The sequence below is a fragment of the Patella vulgata genome, chromosome 1 (genome assembly GCF_932274485.2).
Source record: "Patella vulgata chromosome 1, xgPatVulg1.2, whole genome shotgun sequence".
NCBI lineage: Eukaryota > Metazoa > Mollusca > Gastropoda > Patellidae > Patella > Patella vulgata.
The window spans coordinates 56,918,764-56,938,467 of record NC_065879.2 but is presented as its reverse complement, the minus strand read 5'-3'; the positions used below and the strand labels follow the sequence as shown (position 1 = coordinate 56,938,467).

The window sequence follows — 19,704 nt, the reverse complement described above, 5'->3', positions numbered from 1 at the left end:
TCACGGGGTAATTCTGTTTTTGATACCCAATTGCATGAAAATGGCTTTCGATCGTAACCGATGTACATTTAGTGAAATGCTGAAGCAATTTTAGCTTAAATATAGCCTTTGTGTGTGAATTACTACTATTAAGCAGGCTGTGTAATATCAATATGGAAATTTCTAATTTTTTTTTTTCAATCCATACAATTCACTTTTTGTTATTAATTCATCGTAGGTAATGCTTATTCGGCAGCCATTTTTATAAATGTAGCGCAGCCGTTGGATTTGATCAAATCGTTTAATTATATTTCACCTTTATTTCAATTTCTTTAAACACATTTAGGAAAACAAACTAATCTCGTGCATATTCTAATTAAGGCTCGGCAGCCACTTTTATAAATTTAGCGTAGCCGTTGGATTTGATCAAATTGTTTCACCTTTCAACATAGGAAAAAATACGAATCATGTGCATGCTGCAATTATATTTCTTTATATGTGATTGTTTTTCAACTTTATATCTATGAATCAGTCTTTTCCAGTGTTGTGTATTTTTAGTATTCATGTTATTTTTTAGGTATCACGTCATTTGGGACTCAACATAAACGACATTTGGAACTCAGTTGACGACGTTTGGGACTTGATTGGCGTCAATTGGGACTCAACACAAACGACATTTGGGACTCAATATAAACGACAGTTGGGACTATTTATTTATGAGATATATAGTAACAGCTGTCTTAGTTGTCTTTCGTTTTATTTAGTTGATCGGCGATTGTTGAGACCGCGATTAACACTGCTAGTTCTCCTTTGTTTTGTTTTATCTGCGAGTATAAAACTTCTCCTTTGTTTTGTTTTATCTGCGAGTATAAAACTTGACAATGATATATTGATGAAAATTTGTGTATATTTAGTAATACTTCGTTGTTTTTCTTTTATCAAATAGTAAACGAGCTTGATTGACCGACCACTGCTAATGTTTTTTCGTGAAACGGTATAACTGCAATGAACACACTGCCGCCATTCTCGATGATTGACAACTCACGTTTTTCCTCATCCACCAAAGAACCGTTAGGTTTCTTTGAACATACTGCAATAACATCGGGATTATCAGTTAATCAGCTTTAATTATCCCGCTTTGATCGTTGCCATTTCTTATATTTTCCACAAAAAAACTTTGCCGTGTACGCACTAATTTATCGATTGGTATTGCCATCTACGACAAGCATGTCAACGTGCAGCTCAATTTCTAGGGGCTTGTAAAAAAGATTGCATGTCGTGTAAATATTTATTTTGTTTTTTGTGTAGGTCATTTTCAAATAAATTCATCAGCATATTATTCGTTTTAAATAAATATATAACTTTTATGAGAAACGATGATTATCAAAGAACCGTAAGTGCAACTAATGTTTTATCGTTTGGTTTAGCCTTTTACTAACCACGTGTTCCATGGTAATAAATATTTTCTTTCGTGTTTTGAATTGGCCTATTTCTAATAAATTATCCCGAGTCCCAAACGTCTTATACCCGAGTCCCAAACGACGTATACCAAAGTCCCAAACGTCGTATACCCGAGTCCCAAATGTCGTGGTCATATTTTTTTGAGTCCCAAATGACGCGAGTCCCAAATGACGTGAGTCCCAAATGACATGTAATCATTTTTTAGTGTTCGTGCATATAGTTTTTTAGTGTTTAGTGTTCATGCATATAATACAATTGTTTTTTGTTATTAAATTATCATAGCTATTTATGTGTTCTGTTTTATTTATAAACCCTTTTCTTTTACGGGATCGGTATGACCCCATCAACACACATTATATTTTTTAATACCATACGAGTACATTTTTTGAGAGAGTAATGTTGATTTAGCAATACCGTTTGATATCGTTCTTCTGCAGTCAACATTTTATTACCCCCAATAAAGTGATTACGTAACATCAAGGCAGTTATCATTGAATCCTGTTTCCTTTTGATACTGTTTGAAGCCAGTCCTATTGCTTTGTCGAAAATGAGCGACAGCTTGTGTATTGAGATCGACTATTTGGCGCCAGTGAAAAAGTCTCACGAGATTATCACAGTGTCACGTGTACATTGCCAGGGCCCGATTCCTAGAAAATTCTTAAGCACGTTCTTGTGCTTAGATTTAAGTAGACTTTGCGTTTAAGTAAACTTACCTTATTTTGTGTTCCCAGAAAATTCTTAAGGACGTTCTTGTGCTAAGATTTTAAGTAGACTTCATTGTAAGCACAAGAACGTTATTATGCGTTCCAAGAAAAAACTTAAGCACAACTTCGTTCTTAAACATAGTCAATCTAAACACAAGTCCCAAGCAAGGTATACGGTTTGCTTACAAACCTTAAGTCTGTTTCTGCTTCAAAAAGATGGCTGACCGTAGAGTTTTTCGACGGCATTTCCGACACCTTTTGATACCAAACAGACAATTGCAAGACAGAGAAAATCCTTCTCCAGAAGAGAATTTGCCAATTAGTAAACACACAGGCTACTTTAAGATCAGGCGCTCTCACAATTATTCATTTAGTTTGTATGTGTCTGCGGTTTTTTTTTTATCTTGTGGCACATTTTATATGTGTATAGGAGACATGTCAAATGCATCTAAATCAACCATATATTATATATGACGTCAATGAAGCAGACGATAAATTTATGACGTAATTCGCATACCAAAGTTGTTTTTATGACGTTAAAGAGCATCGTAGTTTCAGTTTATGGTAAACTTTACCAGTCACAATGTGCTTAAACTTATACTTGACTTGTGCTTACGTAAGAATGGTCTTAAGAATTTTCTAGGGACGGTATTTTTATAAGTTTCTTACGTAAGAAAAAGTGAAGCATGTCTTTGTGTTTACTTTAAGAATTTTCTAGGAACCGGGCTCTGGTCTTCTAGCGACGTGTACAGGTGAAAGGCTATGTTCATTCATTTGTGATTTAAAGAAAATACAATACAATACCTGGGATGTGCTTTACCGGTTTCCAATGGTATAATAACATTGGACGTGACTTACCGATTTGTGATGTATTTGTCAATGGTGGAATCATATTTTTTTTAATGGATAATGGATAATAATACTACGACCACGGTATGGTGAGCATCTATTTGTGTGCATTTTTTTTATATTCACCTTTTTTATTCGTACTTCGTACGTAAATAACCCTAATCAAAAAATAAACGATCGGATAAACGACTTGCGAGAAATTAAACGCTTCGTCTAATATTTAAACCCTGTAGATAAATTCATCGGGTGTTAATTTATTTACGCATCTCGGGAAATTAAAGTGCTCGGCTAGTAATTAAACCCATTAGATAAATAAACGGATCCTCCATTTCTAAACACCTCTCGGAGAAATTAAACGCTGTACCATTAAATTAAGCCATAGTACTAATTAAACGATTTTTGTAAATACCAAGCGTTATTATCAATTATCAAACGAGGTTTTGAAATTAAACTGTATGCATAGTTATTAGCGCTAAAACAACCATATTAAACGATACCAATCTGCGAGCGGATATACAATGTTGCTATCAATCACCTCCACACCTTATACGGCCACATTCATAGGTTCTGATATTCTGGTTTGATTAACCTGAAATTAAAACCCCCAAAATGCATTCCATTAAAAGTAATTATAGGGTGGCTATTTCCAATAGAAGTATGGCAAGTTTGGATATGGTGTTAAACATCCACTCGATACAAACTAGGACATTTCGGGACTAACATGGTTCTATTTTTATTTCAATAATTCGCTTGCCCGTAGGGGTCTTTAGCAGTGGGAGAAAACCGGGGGACCTGGAGAAAAATCATAATGTTGGACAGGCGACCCTATTCCTTGTCACGTACAACCGGGGAATCAAAACCACGTCGTTGACTCAATGACAGACCTTATGATGCAACATGCACACGCTAACCATTCGGCCATGCACCACACCCAGATTCCCGGGAAAACAAGCGGATGCCATGCAAGATACACTCACACTTTGTAAGAGGTGGACAGAGAACAAGCTAAAAAAGCCATTTAACTCTCATCGATAATGGAAAAAATTGTGATCTCTATAGAGAGTGTCCACAATCAGGCGCCATAATCCATCAGTTTCGGTCCGATATGTGCGAATATTGAAGTGAACCGAGATCTGTGGGATTATAAACATATATTTCAAGTTTTATCAAAATCAGATTCAAATTGTGACCTCTAGGCGCGAGAGAGAAATGGAGTTTAACATCCATTAGGCACAAACTAGGTCATTTCGGGACTAACACACGGTCCAATTTTATTTCAGTACTTTCCTTGCGCGTAGGAGTCTTTAGCAGCGGGAGGAAACTGGAGAAAACTAATGAGGTTGGACAGGCGACCCTACCCCTTGTCACGTACAACTGGGGTCTCGAAAACACGCCAGTTGACCCAATGACAGGCCTTATGGTACAGCGCGCACGGGCTAACCATTCCGCCACCCAACCCCCCAATTTTTCATACAATTAGGGGCCATAATGTATAAATTACGGTCCAAAATGCGTGAATATTGAAAGGAACTGAGATCTTTGGGATATAAACATGCATTTTAAGTTTCATCCAAATCGGATAAAAATCACAACCACTACATTAGTATCAAATACTTTTACACTATTTGCATACAGGGAGTGGCCATATTGTCTGGAAGTTTCGGTCCTATCGAATTCAATCGTACTTATGGTAGAACATTGATAGGTTTAAATGATTTTTAAAATCAGATGAATATTTTGACCTCTAGATAGACCACAAGCTAAAGACGTGCTTTTTTGTACAATCAGTGGCCATAATCAAGGAAGTTATCATCCAATCTGCGTGAATATAGAAAGAAACTGAGATCTTTAGGTTATAAAAATAAATTTCAAGTTTCATCAAAATCAGATACAAATTTTGACATCTAGAGGGCCCACAACCTTGGTATTACCTACTTTTACATTATTTGAGCGGACACTTTGTCAGGCAATTTCAGTCACAAAAATCAGATAAAAATTGTGACCTCTAGAGTGTCCACAAGCTAAAAACATGATTTTTCGTACAATCAGGGGCCATAATCAAGAAAGTTACGATCCGATTCATGCCAATTTTGAAAGGAAGGAACCAAGATCTTTGGGGGATAAACCTATATTTTAAGCTTGACAAGATTTTGTTACAAAGGGGTGGATGACGGAAATATACGACTATATTAAAATGTGGATGCATACAAAAGATTACCCTATATATATGTTTTCGGGATCGCAGATTCCATTCCTGACATTTACATCCTTGTAAGATGACCACATGTTCACATACTTAGCATATTTCCAAGATGGCTGCCATTTTTGGCGGGAAAAATGAGAAGATGTGCAGATTTTGATTGAGTAGTAGTGTCAGGTTCGGATGACAAAACTAGTTTAACATCCTATAATACTTTTATTCTCTGCTTCTTACATATCAGTTACAAACATTGTAATGTCAAAGACACCCAGAACTAACTTGTATTGAGGGAGCCATGTCCTAGCCAACTCTCGGGCGCTCTCCCTCGTTCCGTCTCGTCCCGTGCTAAGGCCAAACTCTTTCTAGACAAAGGATGTCATATCAAGTCTTTAATACAGATTGCATTACCAGACAATTGATATCTAAGAGATTATGCAGTTGCGTCATAACTCAGGCCAGGGGTCGTAAGTAATGACTTCCGTGTGGCCGTTGGCCGCGTCAGACCAGTGTCAATGTCATAATCTGATAAGGCAAATCGATTTCATGTGTGGAGGTTGTAAATTGATATTTCCTCAATTGTGTAACACCAACCTCCCTTTGTAAAAGAGACAGGGCGCGACATTAAAGGTTGCCTGGGCAACAAAAATCATTTTCAGGCAAGTTAACTTAACAAATTACAAACAATCCCATCTATGAATTAATTATCACACAAAGCAAAATTGATGCAATTTGTACATTTGGGCAATCAGTTTCATTTTCAGGCAAGTGAAATCATTGAACTACTTGTCCGAAGAAGTTAATGTCGAGTTAGGAATGTGTCATGTTTTGTTTTCAAGCAACAATCCCAAGGATGATAATTTACATATTGAAATTTGGTTTAATGTCTACTTTTATGCTGATGGGTACCTTTTCCTACAGGACATCTGGACGACTTAAACCAAATTTACGACGACTTAACTGTAGACAAGTTCGTGTGTGGACATATTAACTCAATAACAGCCCCCCCCCCCTGCCAAAACAACCTGTATTTTGTTTAAAACAACACATTTATGTGGGTTTTCTTTTCTTTTATAATAAGTTTAATACCGGTAAGTTAATATTAATATTCCCCAATGGGCCAAACATTACTCTTTTTTTAAATAAAAATATGTATCGGTAGGTCCATGTTATCGGTGGTACCGGTAAATAAATGGAAGATAAAAAGAAGAAAGATAATTCATATTGATATCATTGTAATTAGCCTAGCCTAAATGAAATCTTATTGTTCTAATGATTTAATGTTAATTATTTTATCTTTACTTTTGTTACGGTACAGGAATTCTCTCTGTTATTTTTCTTATTTAATATTCATTCTGGTTTTACTCATATTACTGCTTAATAATTGTATTTAACATAATAAATTAAGGTTATGTAAGATTTAAAAAAAATCCATGATTAGCCTAAGTGCAGTGAAGAAATACAGGTTGTTAGATCTTATGATGGCCTTATGCCTTATCATCATGCCAGCAATATATAAATCATGATGGAATGGATAAATCAATGGACCCGTTTATAGGCTACATAGTTCAAATTAAGCTGAACAAATTTCAAGAACAAATTGTCAAATCATAATTGGGTGTTCTAAACAGAAAACATAAGCTATCTCATAGCAGTGTATAGCCTATTTTACTTCATCAATCAATCATTGAATATTGAATCAATGAAATGGGTCCTTCCGTTCCACTTCCACCAGTCATTCATGACATTTTTTTCCCCCGCGATTTTCACCATTTATGACATTTTATTACTGATAAAATGTAACTAAACATTAAAATGGATAGCTGGTCATTCATTACAACAATTAAAACTTTGAGACATTATATAAACTTACCTTAAATTGTTATGACTGCGAAAAACATGACGCCGATAATATGAGCCGAAGGCTACGATTGGATTAAATCTCACTCACGTCATTGTTGACCAATCCTTGACCGTTTAAGAAACACCGCTTAATCACTGCGATTGTCAAACACACAAATTTTATAAAATCATTTACTATAATAAACATAAATTCTTGTTCGTTTTGGTTATAGATATATTTCCTAAGCATATGTTAAATTATATATCAAAGCATTGTTTTCCAAGCATTGAGTAATGGCTATGGATTTAAAACAGTTCAGGCGGTATATATAATATAAAAAAACGGTGACGATAAAATGATCATCTATATGGCGATGAAATGATCATCTATATGCACTATCTCCCAGAAGTGTGAATGACAAGCAATTGTATATCGACTATCTTTCAGAAGTGACGATGAAATGCTGTGAAAACAGACCATCTTTTGGAAGTGTCGATGAAATTAACATTTCGGTGGAGTTTTTATAACACTTGAAAGGAAGTGTCTTTGGAAATGTTTCTAAAGTGAACACGTCGTTTAAAGTGTTCCTAGAAGTGTGTTATAAATGAACATTTCGATGGAGGTTTTTAAAAACTTCAAGGGAAGCGTTCCTAGAAGTGTGGCAGAAATAAACACTTCATTGGAAGTGAACACTTCATTTCGGTACGGGGTATGTTCTCTCTGGTGAGACGTCGGCGCACTGTATCGGTACTGATGGGTCTTCCGTGTGTTCCCACTGTCTGACGTGCTGTCTCAGATGCCTGTGTGAAGGGATTCTGCACGTGGAGTCGCACGACATGGCGGTCTTGTCGCCTTGTGGTAACCCTCGGTCTACCAGTTAGGGGACGATCATCCGTGGTGTTGGTAGCCCGAGAGCGTTGCTGAAGCCTGTAGATGGTCCGAACATTGACCTGGAACTGTTTGACAACGACTTGGGCAGTGTGGCCAGCGCTGAGTCTTCCAAGCGCCTGGTTCCTCTGAGCTGTCGTGAGTCGTGGCATGCTGCTGACGTTGTAGTGTGAATGATTCAACCATGTATATGGGTGCATTTTATAGGCTTGGTCCCGGTGAACAGGACGTGCAGCATGAGTTACATGAAAATCATTTAGAACACATTACCATCTCAGAAGTCAGGTTGCGTTTTTGAGAACATTTCCTGGGCTCAATTCTGTGTTTGGGATGGAGCCTTATTGCCCAGGTAAAGTTGGAGATGTGGTCACAAATATACAATAAAAACATTTAATTATTCAATGCCAAGGTGGTGTCTGACAAATCAGAGTACATTACCATTGGCTCAAAATCATCATGTGTTTCATCATTAGATAGGCACCCCATTCGTGTTGGAAGTAATCACATTAGCCCCGTTCAAACTGTTAGAAATTTGGGTGTTATGTTTAACACTACTATAGATATGTCCAAACAAGTCGCAGCGGTATCGAAGGCATATAACTTTCAGCTGTTAAACATTGGTCGTGTACGGAAATACTTAAATACAGATTCAACTAAACTGTTAGTAAACTCTTTAATCACATCTAGATTGGACTATTGTAATTCATTACTTTACGGACTTCCAGCATCTCCTCTTCGCTCATTACAGAAGATACAAAACACTCCTGCACGTGTGATTACCAGAACAAAACTCCACGACCATATTACACCTGTGCTCAAATCCCTTCACTGGCTGCCCATAAACAGGCGTATTCAATATAAAATAATCCTCAAATTTTGGGAACGACAAGGTCATGTTTAGATGTTGATAGAGTTATTCTTTCTCCACTTTTGATTTGTAGAAGATCACTCAGGTAGTCAGGAGCCAAACAACTACAAATGTCTTGCAATTACATAGCTCTGTCAGGGGTACCCCACCACTAGAAGTGTCGGACAGAGTGTTTTTATAATACCTGAAGACGTACGATACACTGCTGTGCGATTTTCATGTGGTACACTTTGGAGCTAATCTAGTCCAAAAATTCACGCCCAGAATCACAACCCTCACAGCAACACCCCACAGCAACACCCACCACCAGATATTGGGCAGACTTACATTCTGATGATACCAGATATACATGCACTGATACCATATAGGAGAAAATTGGTACACTTTTCAGCTAGGTTGACCCCCTGGACTCCCGCTCTATAATACTACCAAGCAGTTAAAATAGTTTAACTTTGTCCTAAAAAATGAACATACATCATTTTCGTTGCAGTAAAAAATGCGAAAATAACTACTACAACAAACGCCATTCGACACAAACTAGGTCATTTTGGAACTAACATAAGGTTCAATTTTATTTTAATAATTTGCTTGCGCATAGAGGTCTTTAGGAGTGGGAGGACCTAGAGAAAACCCACGAAGTTGGACGATCGCCTCTACTCCTTGTCACGTACAAGCGTGGAATAAAAACCACACCACTTGACAACATGTTTAAATCCACAGTAAACACAGTACAAATTTTTTGTATTCAATTTAAAAAAAAATTGTCGCAAAAGAGTGTCTCTCGACAAAATTTTTACATCCAGACTAAACACAGTACAAATTTCCCTTTTTGATTTTAAAAAAAAATTGGAAAATTAGTTTTACTATTACGTAAATGTCATATTATTTATTTCTCCCATAAAATATTTTATTATTTTTTCTTTTACCCGTCTCCCCGCCAAATCTGACACCCCCATCCCTCCTCACCTCTGGCTCGTACGCCTATAGGGGTAGTATTGTAAATGAATTATATGTTTGGCAAATAAAACCTAAGTTTGGAAAGAAAACATATCGGTATAGTAAATGGAGTATACGGGTGGCAAATAAAACACACGGTTGGGAAAGAAATTAATGTAGGCCTTGAGTAGTAAATGAAAAATACAGGAGGCCAACAAAACACTCGGTTTGAAATGGAATATATAGGTATTAAATTGAAATATACCGGTGGCAAATAAAACACGCAGTTGGAAGTGAAATGTATAGGTAGGAAATGAAATATACGAGTGACAAATAAAATATATGGGTAGAAAATAAAACATGCGGTTGACAATGAAATATATGGGTAGTCCGGGCAGCAGGCGGACGGGCAAAGACAGAACCATTTCAATAGCATGATGTTTTCGTTCGAAAATGTGTATTTCAATTTTGGTTAGTAAAAGTTTCTAAATTTCATAGAATATGGAACTTTTTACATGTATGCTACTTCCATCTACACACGATGTTAGTTTCTCTGTCTTTCGCTTCGCCGTGGACGAAGGTGTCTGTTTACACTGTAAAGCTTCAAATAACAAATGACAATTAAAATGGGGTTATGGGTCTGTATTTCCAATAAAAGCACTAACAATCTACTAGAAATTTAGGTTTGTTATATAAAACGAAGTCGAATAACCATGCTAGAACGATAAGGATGGTTATTCGCCAATCGTTTTATATATATAATACACCTAAAATTCTAGTAGATTGTTTTAGCTGTGTAAACAGACACGTTCGTTCATAACGAGGCAAAAGATAGAGAAATCGACATCTTGTGTAGATGGAAGTAGCATGTATGTGAAAAGTTCCGTATTCTATGAAATTTGTTATCTTACTAATCAACATTGGGGTTTAGCGTCGTACATTTCTTCCCAGACTCGGCTATTGAAGACGGCCATACGCCATGCAGTGTGTAATGAGGGAAATTTTGGCTGAACAGTGGCCCTATTACAGCCTACTCTAACATTGAATTCTGACTGTCGAGGGTTCTTTTAAGTATATTTAGGTAAGGTGACCCTGGTACTCACAGAAATACAGTCCACCGCTGATAGTTCGAGACTACCACTGAAGCGTGCACATTCGCCGCGCCGAGACAAACTGTCTGACAGTATGATACTATAAATAGCCATGGCACGTGCAATTCTCTACAAATCTATCAACTATTACAGCCGTAAAAAATTTATTGTTGACGATTTTGAATAGCAGTAAAATTAAGCTTCTTGGTTATTACAGCAGATTTAGAAATTACGTTCGTTTCATTTTTTAAATCGCTTTATCATTAACTGTACCGTTAAGAGCGGCATCTTTTGGTTTAGTACAAATAATATCTCTGAATCACTCGGGTTAGACAGGAACATGATACTAGCAGTAGTTTCATTTTACTTTTACAAGCTTCTTAAAACGATTGTTGAGCTACCTAACGTGCTTATTTCTAAATTCAATTTCTTGTTCTAGCTTTCTGTTATGTTTCGTAAAAAAGTAGTCTTGATTATCCCGACCTGTCAATCAGACGTAGAATGGTCGATAGACTGGTTAAGCGAGACTAATTTCAAAACAAGGGCACGTAACCTATCTTTTACTCAAAAGTGTCTGGATGTTATGGACGACTCTTGGAACCAGTTTTCAGTCTATTATTTATACATGATTAATGGTCATAGCTTATTAAGTACAACATGATCGTTTATTTAGTGACTATAATTGTGTGAAACTGATTTGAGGCTTGGCATATATATAAATATTGTGGCGTAATTGTCGAGATATATGGAGATATTTATTTATGGTGGGTCACCCTAACTTAGGAACTCGGTTTTTCGTCCCACCCGAACGACTATACGTTGTCCCTTGACAGACCCCGTCTTACATCACTGATAAGGAAGAACCACGCCGGAAAATCCAGATTAACTTTTCCGACCATCACCGAGATCGAACACGGAATCACCAGGTTACGAGCCAACGTCTTACTGAATGAGCCACCGCGACTCCTCCCATGTTAGGTACGCTATACTGCATTTGGACGGAGTAAGGGGGAATGGTTAACGCGTGCGCGTTGGATCAGAAGGTCTGTCATCTAGTGAAGTGGCGTGGGGTCGCCTGTCCAACACCGTGGGTTTTTACCGGCCTGCCACTGCTATAAAAACCTCTATGCGCTCGAGAATTATTAAAAAATATGAAATGACTTAGTTTGTGTCGAGTGGACGTTCAAATCTCTCTCTCTTTCTCTCTGTTCGACGCCATTTAATTTTCAACCATATGTCTTATTTCCAATCCGTATATTTAACGTATTTGTATTTATCGAATAAACTTTTTCTTTCCACTCAGTCACCTAAAGACCAGAATTAGAATTTCATAGACGGGGCATACAATATGGTACTTTTTCGGGTAGTCACCGTGTCAATAGCACTGTGTCAATCCGCATTAATTTATTGTAGTAGTTATTTTCGCATTTTTACTTCAACGAAAATGATGTATGTTCATTTTGTAGGAGAAGGTTTAGCTATTTTAAGTACTTGTAGCATTACCATTCGACCAGACATCGTGATAGGACAGAGAATATTGATTTAAAAAAAAAAATGTCAAATAACGGAAACGAATGGTGAATTACTCTTTGCCATTCGGATGGCGAATATCCTCTACCATTAATAAATGGTTGTGTAGGTCTCTGTTTAATTTTACTTTATTTTTCCATAATATTTTATTATATTAATTCATTCAGTAGACTGAACCGCCATACTGTCCTACAACACTAGTTCCTTCCTGTGTAATATAATAAAAAATAATATAAAATATATAGGCGATAAAATGAAATATTCATCAATAAAGCATGCAGAATTGGATAACCCTCTGACCCTGGATTACAGGGCATATAATTTAAGGCCCTCAGTGAGTCCTGCGCAGGGTTTGGCAATCAGGCTCTGGCTTAATCCACTCCCATTCCGTATAAAATTAAAAAAAAACTTAGTTACTTAACCCATCCATCCAAATAGGCGCAAAAAAAACAAAAAAAAACTATATCATCAAACATTGATAATATCTGTTTGCACTTTAAAATTTATAAATTTCACGACTGTTTCTCTAAACTCGAAACAAATAAACTAGGGCGGTTACAATTAAAATTGAGAAATGATCACGTATATGAAAAACGCGCGAAAGTGCGGCGTGGGATATTGGTATCAGTCGGATGTTACTACTTCTTGGCACTGTCGGAATGGTTGAACGGGTGCCTTGCTCCATCACGATCGATAAAAGAGTGTTAGACTCACGGCTATGGGACTAGTTTCTAGATGTAAAGATAGGGGAATGATAATCGTGGGATGAAATACAGAATTAGTCAACCATTCATCTTAACCGGTCTACATCACCATTGTTTGTAATTCACACAAATTGACTTATGGCCACCATCTTCTATCACCAATGTTGAGGTTTGTATCATTGATAATTTTCAAAATGTTTTGTGAATTCGGTAGATTTTGTTATTGTGAAGTCTGGAGATATAAGAAGATTTAGAATCGTGTATCTCAATTATCTGTGCCGTTGAGCCTCGATACAGAATAGATTATGTTTCTTCCTTTTGATCGAAAAATTCAACGAGTGCCACCGGTCTTCAGAACAATACAGTTAGTTGACAAGCCGGGTTTGCTTCGTGTTGTTTGTTTCTCAACAATAATTGGATTAAGTTTATATAGAAATTGGATTTTTCCTCAGCTCAGCAAATTATTTTCTAACAATTATTGAACACATATTTCTTCATTCTGACAAATATGTTATTTTGAACTAATGGGGAGAGAAACAGTTTTTAAAAGGCCTGAGAGATTCCCCGTGACTACATGTTTCAAGACTTAGGTATTCTTTTTTTCTTTTTGGAATGTGTGTCCATGATCAAAACTTTTAATTAAAGGCACAAGAAGCCAAATCATTCACATATATAGAAAGATTAAAATCATATGCTATTAAAATACTATTTTAACGTTATTATGCAATCTAGTTCATTCAAGTATAAAAATAAACTTGATGAAGAATGGGCTATCTTCAAATGTGGCATGCAAAACGGTAGAATTATTATGACTTTTTGGGCGTAAGACACATACAGATACATGGCCATGTGAAATCAATAGAAGCCAATAGAAATAAATGTAGACTTTAAGTGGCCACAACTTCAGTTTATCTATTAGCCTAATTTTTGGGTGTGATCATAAATTCTGTATTTAATCTTTATTCTGACATCTTATATTTTTCACAGTTGTTGAATATCATAATCCTATGGACAAAATTAATTTTTTTTAAAAAAAAAAACGTCTTCAATCTTGTAATTTATTTTAACATTTTTTGACCAGTTTAGATAATGTACAAATTTATCTATTTAAAAGTCGCTGACTTTCTGTGATTAATGGAATGATGTGTTAATTTGTATTAATTTAACTTATCTTTGTCTGTAGTTCGTGATGATTGCTTTCTGGAAAATTATTTGAAAACCATGAAATAACTGGCTTATAAGTTATATCTGTAAAATAAACAACCCTCGGCCTGCCTAATTATTGGAAATTGTTTATTTGCTGAGAAGAGATAATGGATTGAAGTCAGTCAAGTCTTATATAAGACAAGTGTTTCAGACAGTGAGATTGTTTTGAAGACGTTCAAATGAAAAGAAAGTATTTTCTTGTTGAGGTGATGTCGAGTGTTAATCCTTGTGTCGATAAGTAGAACATTTAAAAGTCTTCGTGTCTCATCGAATCAAACGTATCGTTGATTCCAATTTGCTTTTTACTACTCCTGTAACTACATGATTACGCTTTTCATTGTAGTCACAAAATGCCTACCGAAAACGAAAATCAAGTGTTTTTTTGTTCAATTTTTGAATGAGTTTGTTATGGATTTGGTTGTCAGACGTAAAAATGTTGTTAGATTATGTGTGACGATAAGTCGTCATTGGCTTGTCAGTGACATGAACTTAGACGTGAAGAGAAAAAAGGAATTTTTATTTTTGAACTGTGATTTGACAGACTATAAAGTTGATTTTTCATCCACTGACTATCTGATACCACTTGTCATCGGGCTGGTCTGTGAGAGAGGAATGTTGTTGCAGTAAAATATCTTGATATATACCGGTAATTCTCGTATTTAAGCCCTGGGCTTAATTTCAAATTTGACCATGTCAGTGATGAAACATTTCTTCTGAAATTAAGCCCAGGGCTTCAACTCGAAAAGAGGAAAACACGACAAACATTTGGGTTCTTTTTATAATTTTAAATGGAACGAATCAAATTCATCAACAAAAATGGCTTTTAAAACACAATTGTGATACACCGTCACATAAATGTTCTTAAATACAAAAAGAAACTGTCCGTACACTTTAAATTTCAAAGTTCTTTGAACAAATCAGATCTCAGGGCTAGCTTTTACTAGTATGGTGAGCATCGTTTACTCATCAATGTCCTCGTCTGAACTGGAATCCTCGAACGGGTCGTCACTGAGTTGATCCTCGCCTGGCAGTACAAGACCGGAGTGTGACTGGAGAACATCTCGTAGCCTGTAGTTCACAAGTGGTTTGAAAATTTAAAAGGGAGACCACTCTAAAATAAATTTTACATTTAAGCTCATGAGCTTAAATTCGAAATTTAAACTCGTTATTTAGCACATGGGCTTAATAACGGCAGGGCTTAAATACGAGGATTCCCGGTATAATATACAAGGATTAAGCAGACTTACTAAGTGGCTGGGTATTAAATTAAATTCATTCCGACATTATTTTTCGCTGTAGTTGCATTTTAGATGTAAATAATACATGTGTTGTACGCGAGGCAGAGTATGTGTATACTGTCAAAACACCTGATACCTCTTCTTATAACTGTAAGTAATACATGTGTTGTACGTGAGGCAGAGTATGTGTAATACTGTCAAAATACCTGATGCCTCTTCTTATAACTGTAAATGACAATGTTGTACAAAACTTGTATTTAATTAATATCAAGAAATGTTTGGTACACTGTACTTTATTAGATAATGAGTGTAGGAATTTAAAATCTAGTTTTAATAACTATACAGACAAACCAGATCTGTTTGAATAGTATTTGAGAGTGAATATATCTAAAATATCTAATTTTATGATATGTAAATACTGGTAAACAGCAGTTCAAATTCATATCCAAATTTTCCACTTATCAATATCCGACTTCCCTTTATTATTTTAAAGCCAGTGATCATTGTTTGGAGGATTTTAAATACCTTACAAACTATAAAGTTTAATCTCTGTCCAAAAATTGTTTAAATGAACATTTCTCTGCACATAATATACTATTCAAAAAAAGTAGGGGATATTTGATTTTGGGGGCATAATACTAAAATATGCAAATGTCTACGAAAATAGTCACTATAGAACCTAACAGAAGAAACATTTCCAGTTACATGTGACGCCCAAACGCACCAATAGCTACCGCATGGAATGCAGGTGATGCTTGGGATCATCATGGGGGTCCAACCCAAGATTTGCACGACTCTGACTTTGAATGTTACAGTCATTGTGGCATTGAATTCCAGGGTGGAGACATCAGTTTAATTGTTTTAGTGACCAGAAAACAAATTTTGATATGCGTCGGCTTACCCAAAATGAAAGGTTACGTGCCCTTGGCATGCTACAGATCGGCACAACACAGGCGGTTGTGGCGCGGACGATGAATGTTTCTCAGTCTGTCATAAGCAGGCTATGGTCCAGATACCGTGATACACAATCTGTACAGGACAGACCACGCTCAGATCGACCAAGGGCGACAACTCAAGCCCAGGATCGATTTATCCGTACCTTGGCCTTGAGAAATCGTGTCATCAGACATGATCGATTTGGGGGTGGTTCTGTTATGGTGTGGGGAGGCATCACTGTTGCTGGAAGAACGGCTTTACATGTTGTTGCAGGGCGTGTTACAGGCCAGTACTACCGGGACAACATCTTGGCAGTCCATGTTGTGCCGTTCGCACGACGTCATGGCCGCCGTTTCATCTTCCAGGATGACAACGCAAGATGTCACAGGGCCAGGATCGTTACAGGTTACCTCCAACAACAGAACATCACCACATTACCTTGGCCAGCACTGAGTCCCGACCTCTCCCCCATCGAGCATGTCTGGGACATGCTTGGACAGAGGTTACTTCAACGTCAACAACGTCCTGCCAATGTCCAAGAACTTGCTGCTGCGTTGCAACAGGAATGGGACAATCTGGACCAAAATGACCTTAGACGTCTCATTAGGAGTATGCCACGTCGGATCAATGCTTGTTTGGCAAACAGAGGAGGATTTACCCGTTACTGACTTGGTTGTGATGCTGTGGTAACTTTGCTGTTTGACCCCGGGTATCATTTTACCCTTATAATGGTCAGTCTGTGCCTTACTTAGTCTAACGATCATTTGGAACAAATCGATGAATGTGAACTTCATTTCATTTTGTCATTTGTTTCTTCGTCAGTTTCATTAGGTGACTTTAATAACACTTAAAAATCAAATATCCCCTACTTTTTTTGAATAGTTACAAACAAGCCAGCACCATTTTGGTACAATATTTTAATGAGCATCTTTTTCAATCGAATTGGATCCAAGCCAGGAGATTATCTACCATATAATTGAATGTTAAATAATCAATTTGAATACTTTTTTAGCGTCGATTATGCAGTGAGAAATTTGATTTATTTTTTGTCTATTTCAGAGGCGTAGAAACCAGTCTATAATGTTAGGCTACCAATATTTCCTTGTTGATCTTTCAACTTAGACATCATGTCACTTTCACCGTGGGATTTTGGGAGTGTAAGTCTTGGTTTTGGTCTATACAGGCCTCGAAGACCTAGCTACACCCTCGCTACACAATGCAACAGACAACGTAGTGAAAGTTATAGATACGCTACACGGAATGTAAATTCTGAATCGGAACCATGGGAACAATCTGAAGATTTTATAGATGATGTCATGAAGAGAAATCGTAAAGAAAGTTACATTAAAGTTACAAGGAATAGCCATGAAATAGAACTTAAAGATATCCCCGAACAAACAGAAGGTAACGAAATTAAAAACAAAGAATTGACATTCTATATTAATGATGAAAAGGTTCATGAGAAGATGATGCCTACATTAGAACGAATTGACGAACATAAACAGTTCCACAACAGCGTATCCCATATGACAACACTGGGCGATGTCGGGGATGAAGCAACTCCGTGTTCCAGTGAACAGGGAAGCAGTATACCTTCTGTTATTGTTTTTACTTTTAAGAAAAATTTAATTGTTTTATGTGCTGGTTTTATCTTAATTTTCTCAGCTTTTCGTGGAATTCAGAATTTACAATCTTCTATTAATTCTTCCAGTCATCTTGGAATAATAACGATGATGTGTGTGTATGGTTCCATGTTTTTAACGTGTATTTTTGCTCCAATCGTTATAAATGTTTTTACGGCTAAATGGGCGCTTTCAATTGGAATGTTGTGTTTTCTTATATGGTTTGGAGCAAATTTTTATCCACGATTTTATACTTTAATTCCAACAGCTTTGTTAGCAGGATTTGGACAAGGCATATTATGGAGTGCTGAAATATCCTATATATTAAAACTAGCTTTTGATTCAGCGAGAGTTACGAAAGACCAACTTGACCACGAAATGTTCCGTTTCCATGGAATATTTTTAGCATGTTTTCAAACGACACACATTTGGGGAAATTTGATATCCTCAGTTTTATTGTCACAGAAGACAGAAATACCGCCTGCGAACTATAGTAATGTGAACTACATATATGATATGGATACTGCAGTCGGTGAGTCAGTAGGGTCAACGGGACAGTGTGGAGCATTAAGTCCATGTGATCAGAGATCGAGTCCACCTTTATTATTTACAACAGAGTATGCAGGTTTGTTTTTTTTTCTGATTTTCTGTTTTATTTGAATTAATTGAACTTTTAATTAAAGTCAGATTTTTAAGTAGATGTATGGACTACTACTTATTTGTCTATCAGGTTCACGAATAAATAATGCCAGCCACATGGATTGACATTATTGTAAGTTAGTTGAATGCACCATCTTTCAGACATTCATTTATAGAATTAGAAGAATTTATTGTCTGAGACCTGTAAGAGATTTCTGCTCTAATATTTGACTGAATATCCCACCATCGAGATCACGCCAAGCTAATCACATTCTAATTACCGATTACATGTTCCGATATTCTGCTAAAGGTCACAAGTCAAACTGGCACGGTTCCATTGCTCTAATTAGTTGACCAATAGTAAAATGGATTAACCCTCAGGGACTGTTCAATGTTGGTATTTTAAGAGTTATTTCTTTCTTATAGTTCATATTTCTCCAGATTCTAATTCAGACAGTTCTAAATCTACATTATTATATGACATGTATAATGAATATATTCATGTTATGTATATGCAGACTTAGTGTACTGTAAGATCAAATAGTAGTAAAACTTATGCTAGTATTATTCAATATTAAATGGAGGAATATGTTTCAATTTTAATAATTGATAAAAAAAATATAGACAGTTGCTTAAAGTGACATATGTTATAGGACACTGTGAATACAAGTGGGTTTAAATACCGAAATCAAATGCAATATATGAAAAAAAACAGCCTATTTACCATGTCAGATTTTTTTAACTCAGAATATTGAACCGTTGGGATATGTTTGCTAGATTTGCTTAACAGGTTTACAAAATACATTTAAGTAATTTCTTTCTTCAATTATGAGTGACTTAGTAACTGAGATGAACACTTACTTCTATTATTTCAGCAAGATACATGGTTACACAACAAGGAATTTGAGGACTTATCATATTTAGAATAATTGTTTTAATGGGAGACTTTTGCTTTATGAAATTGACACACAGGAGCTAAACCTTTACGAAATTGACACACAGGAGCAAACCTC

The 19,704-nt window shown here is 36.3% G+C and overlaps 1 protein-coding gene across 1 annotated transcript in view; it reads left to right on the top strand.

Annotated features, from left to right (window-relative positions):
* Positions 1 to 17,533: 17,533 nt before the first annotated feature.
* LOC126808781 (protein unc-93 homolog A) overlaps positions 17,534 to 19,704 on the top strand; it is a 211,048-nt gene continuing 208,877 nt past the window's right edge. Inside the window, exons 1-2 of the mRNA XM_050533765.2 lie at positions 17,534 to 17,587; positions 17,739 to 18,677. Of these exons, the coding sequence (XP_050389722.2) occupies positions 17,747 to 18,677 (931 nt within the window). The 5' untranslated portion in view covers positions 17,534 to 17,587; positions 17,739 to 17,746. The remainder of the gene's footprint in view (positions 17,588 to 17,738; positions 18,678 to 19,704) is intronic.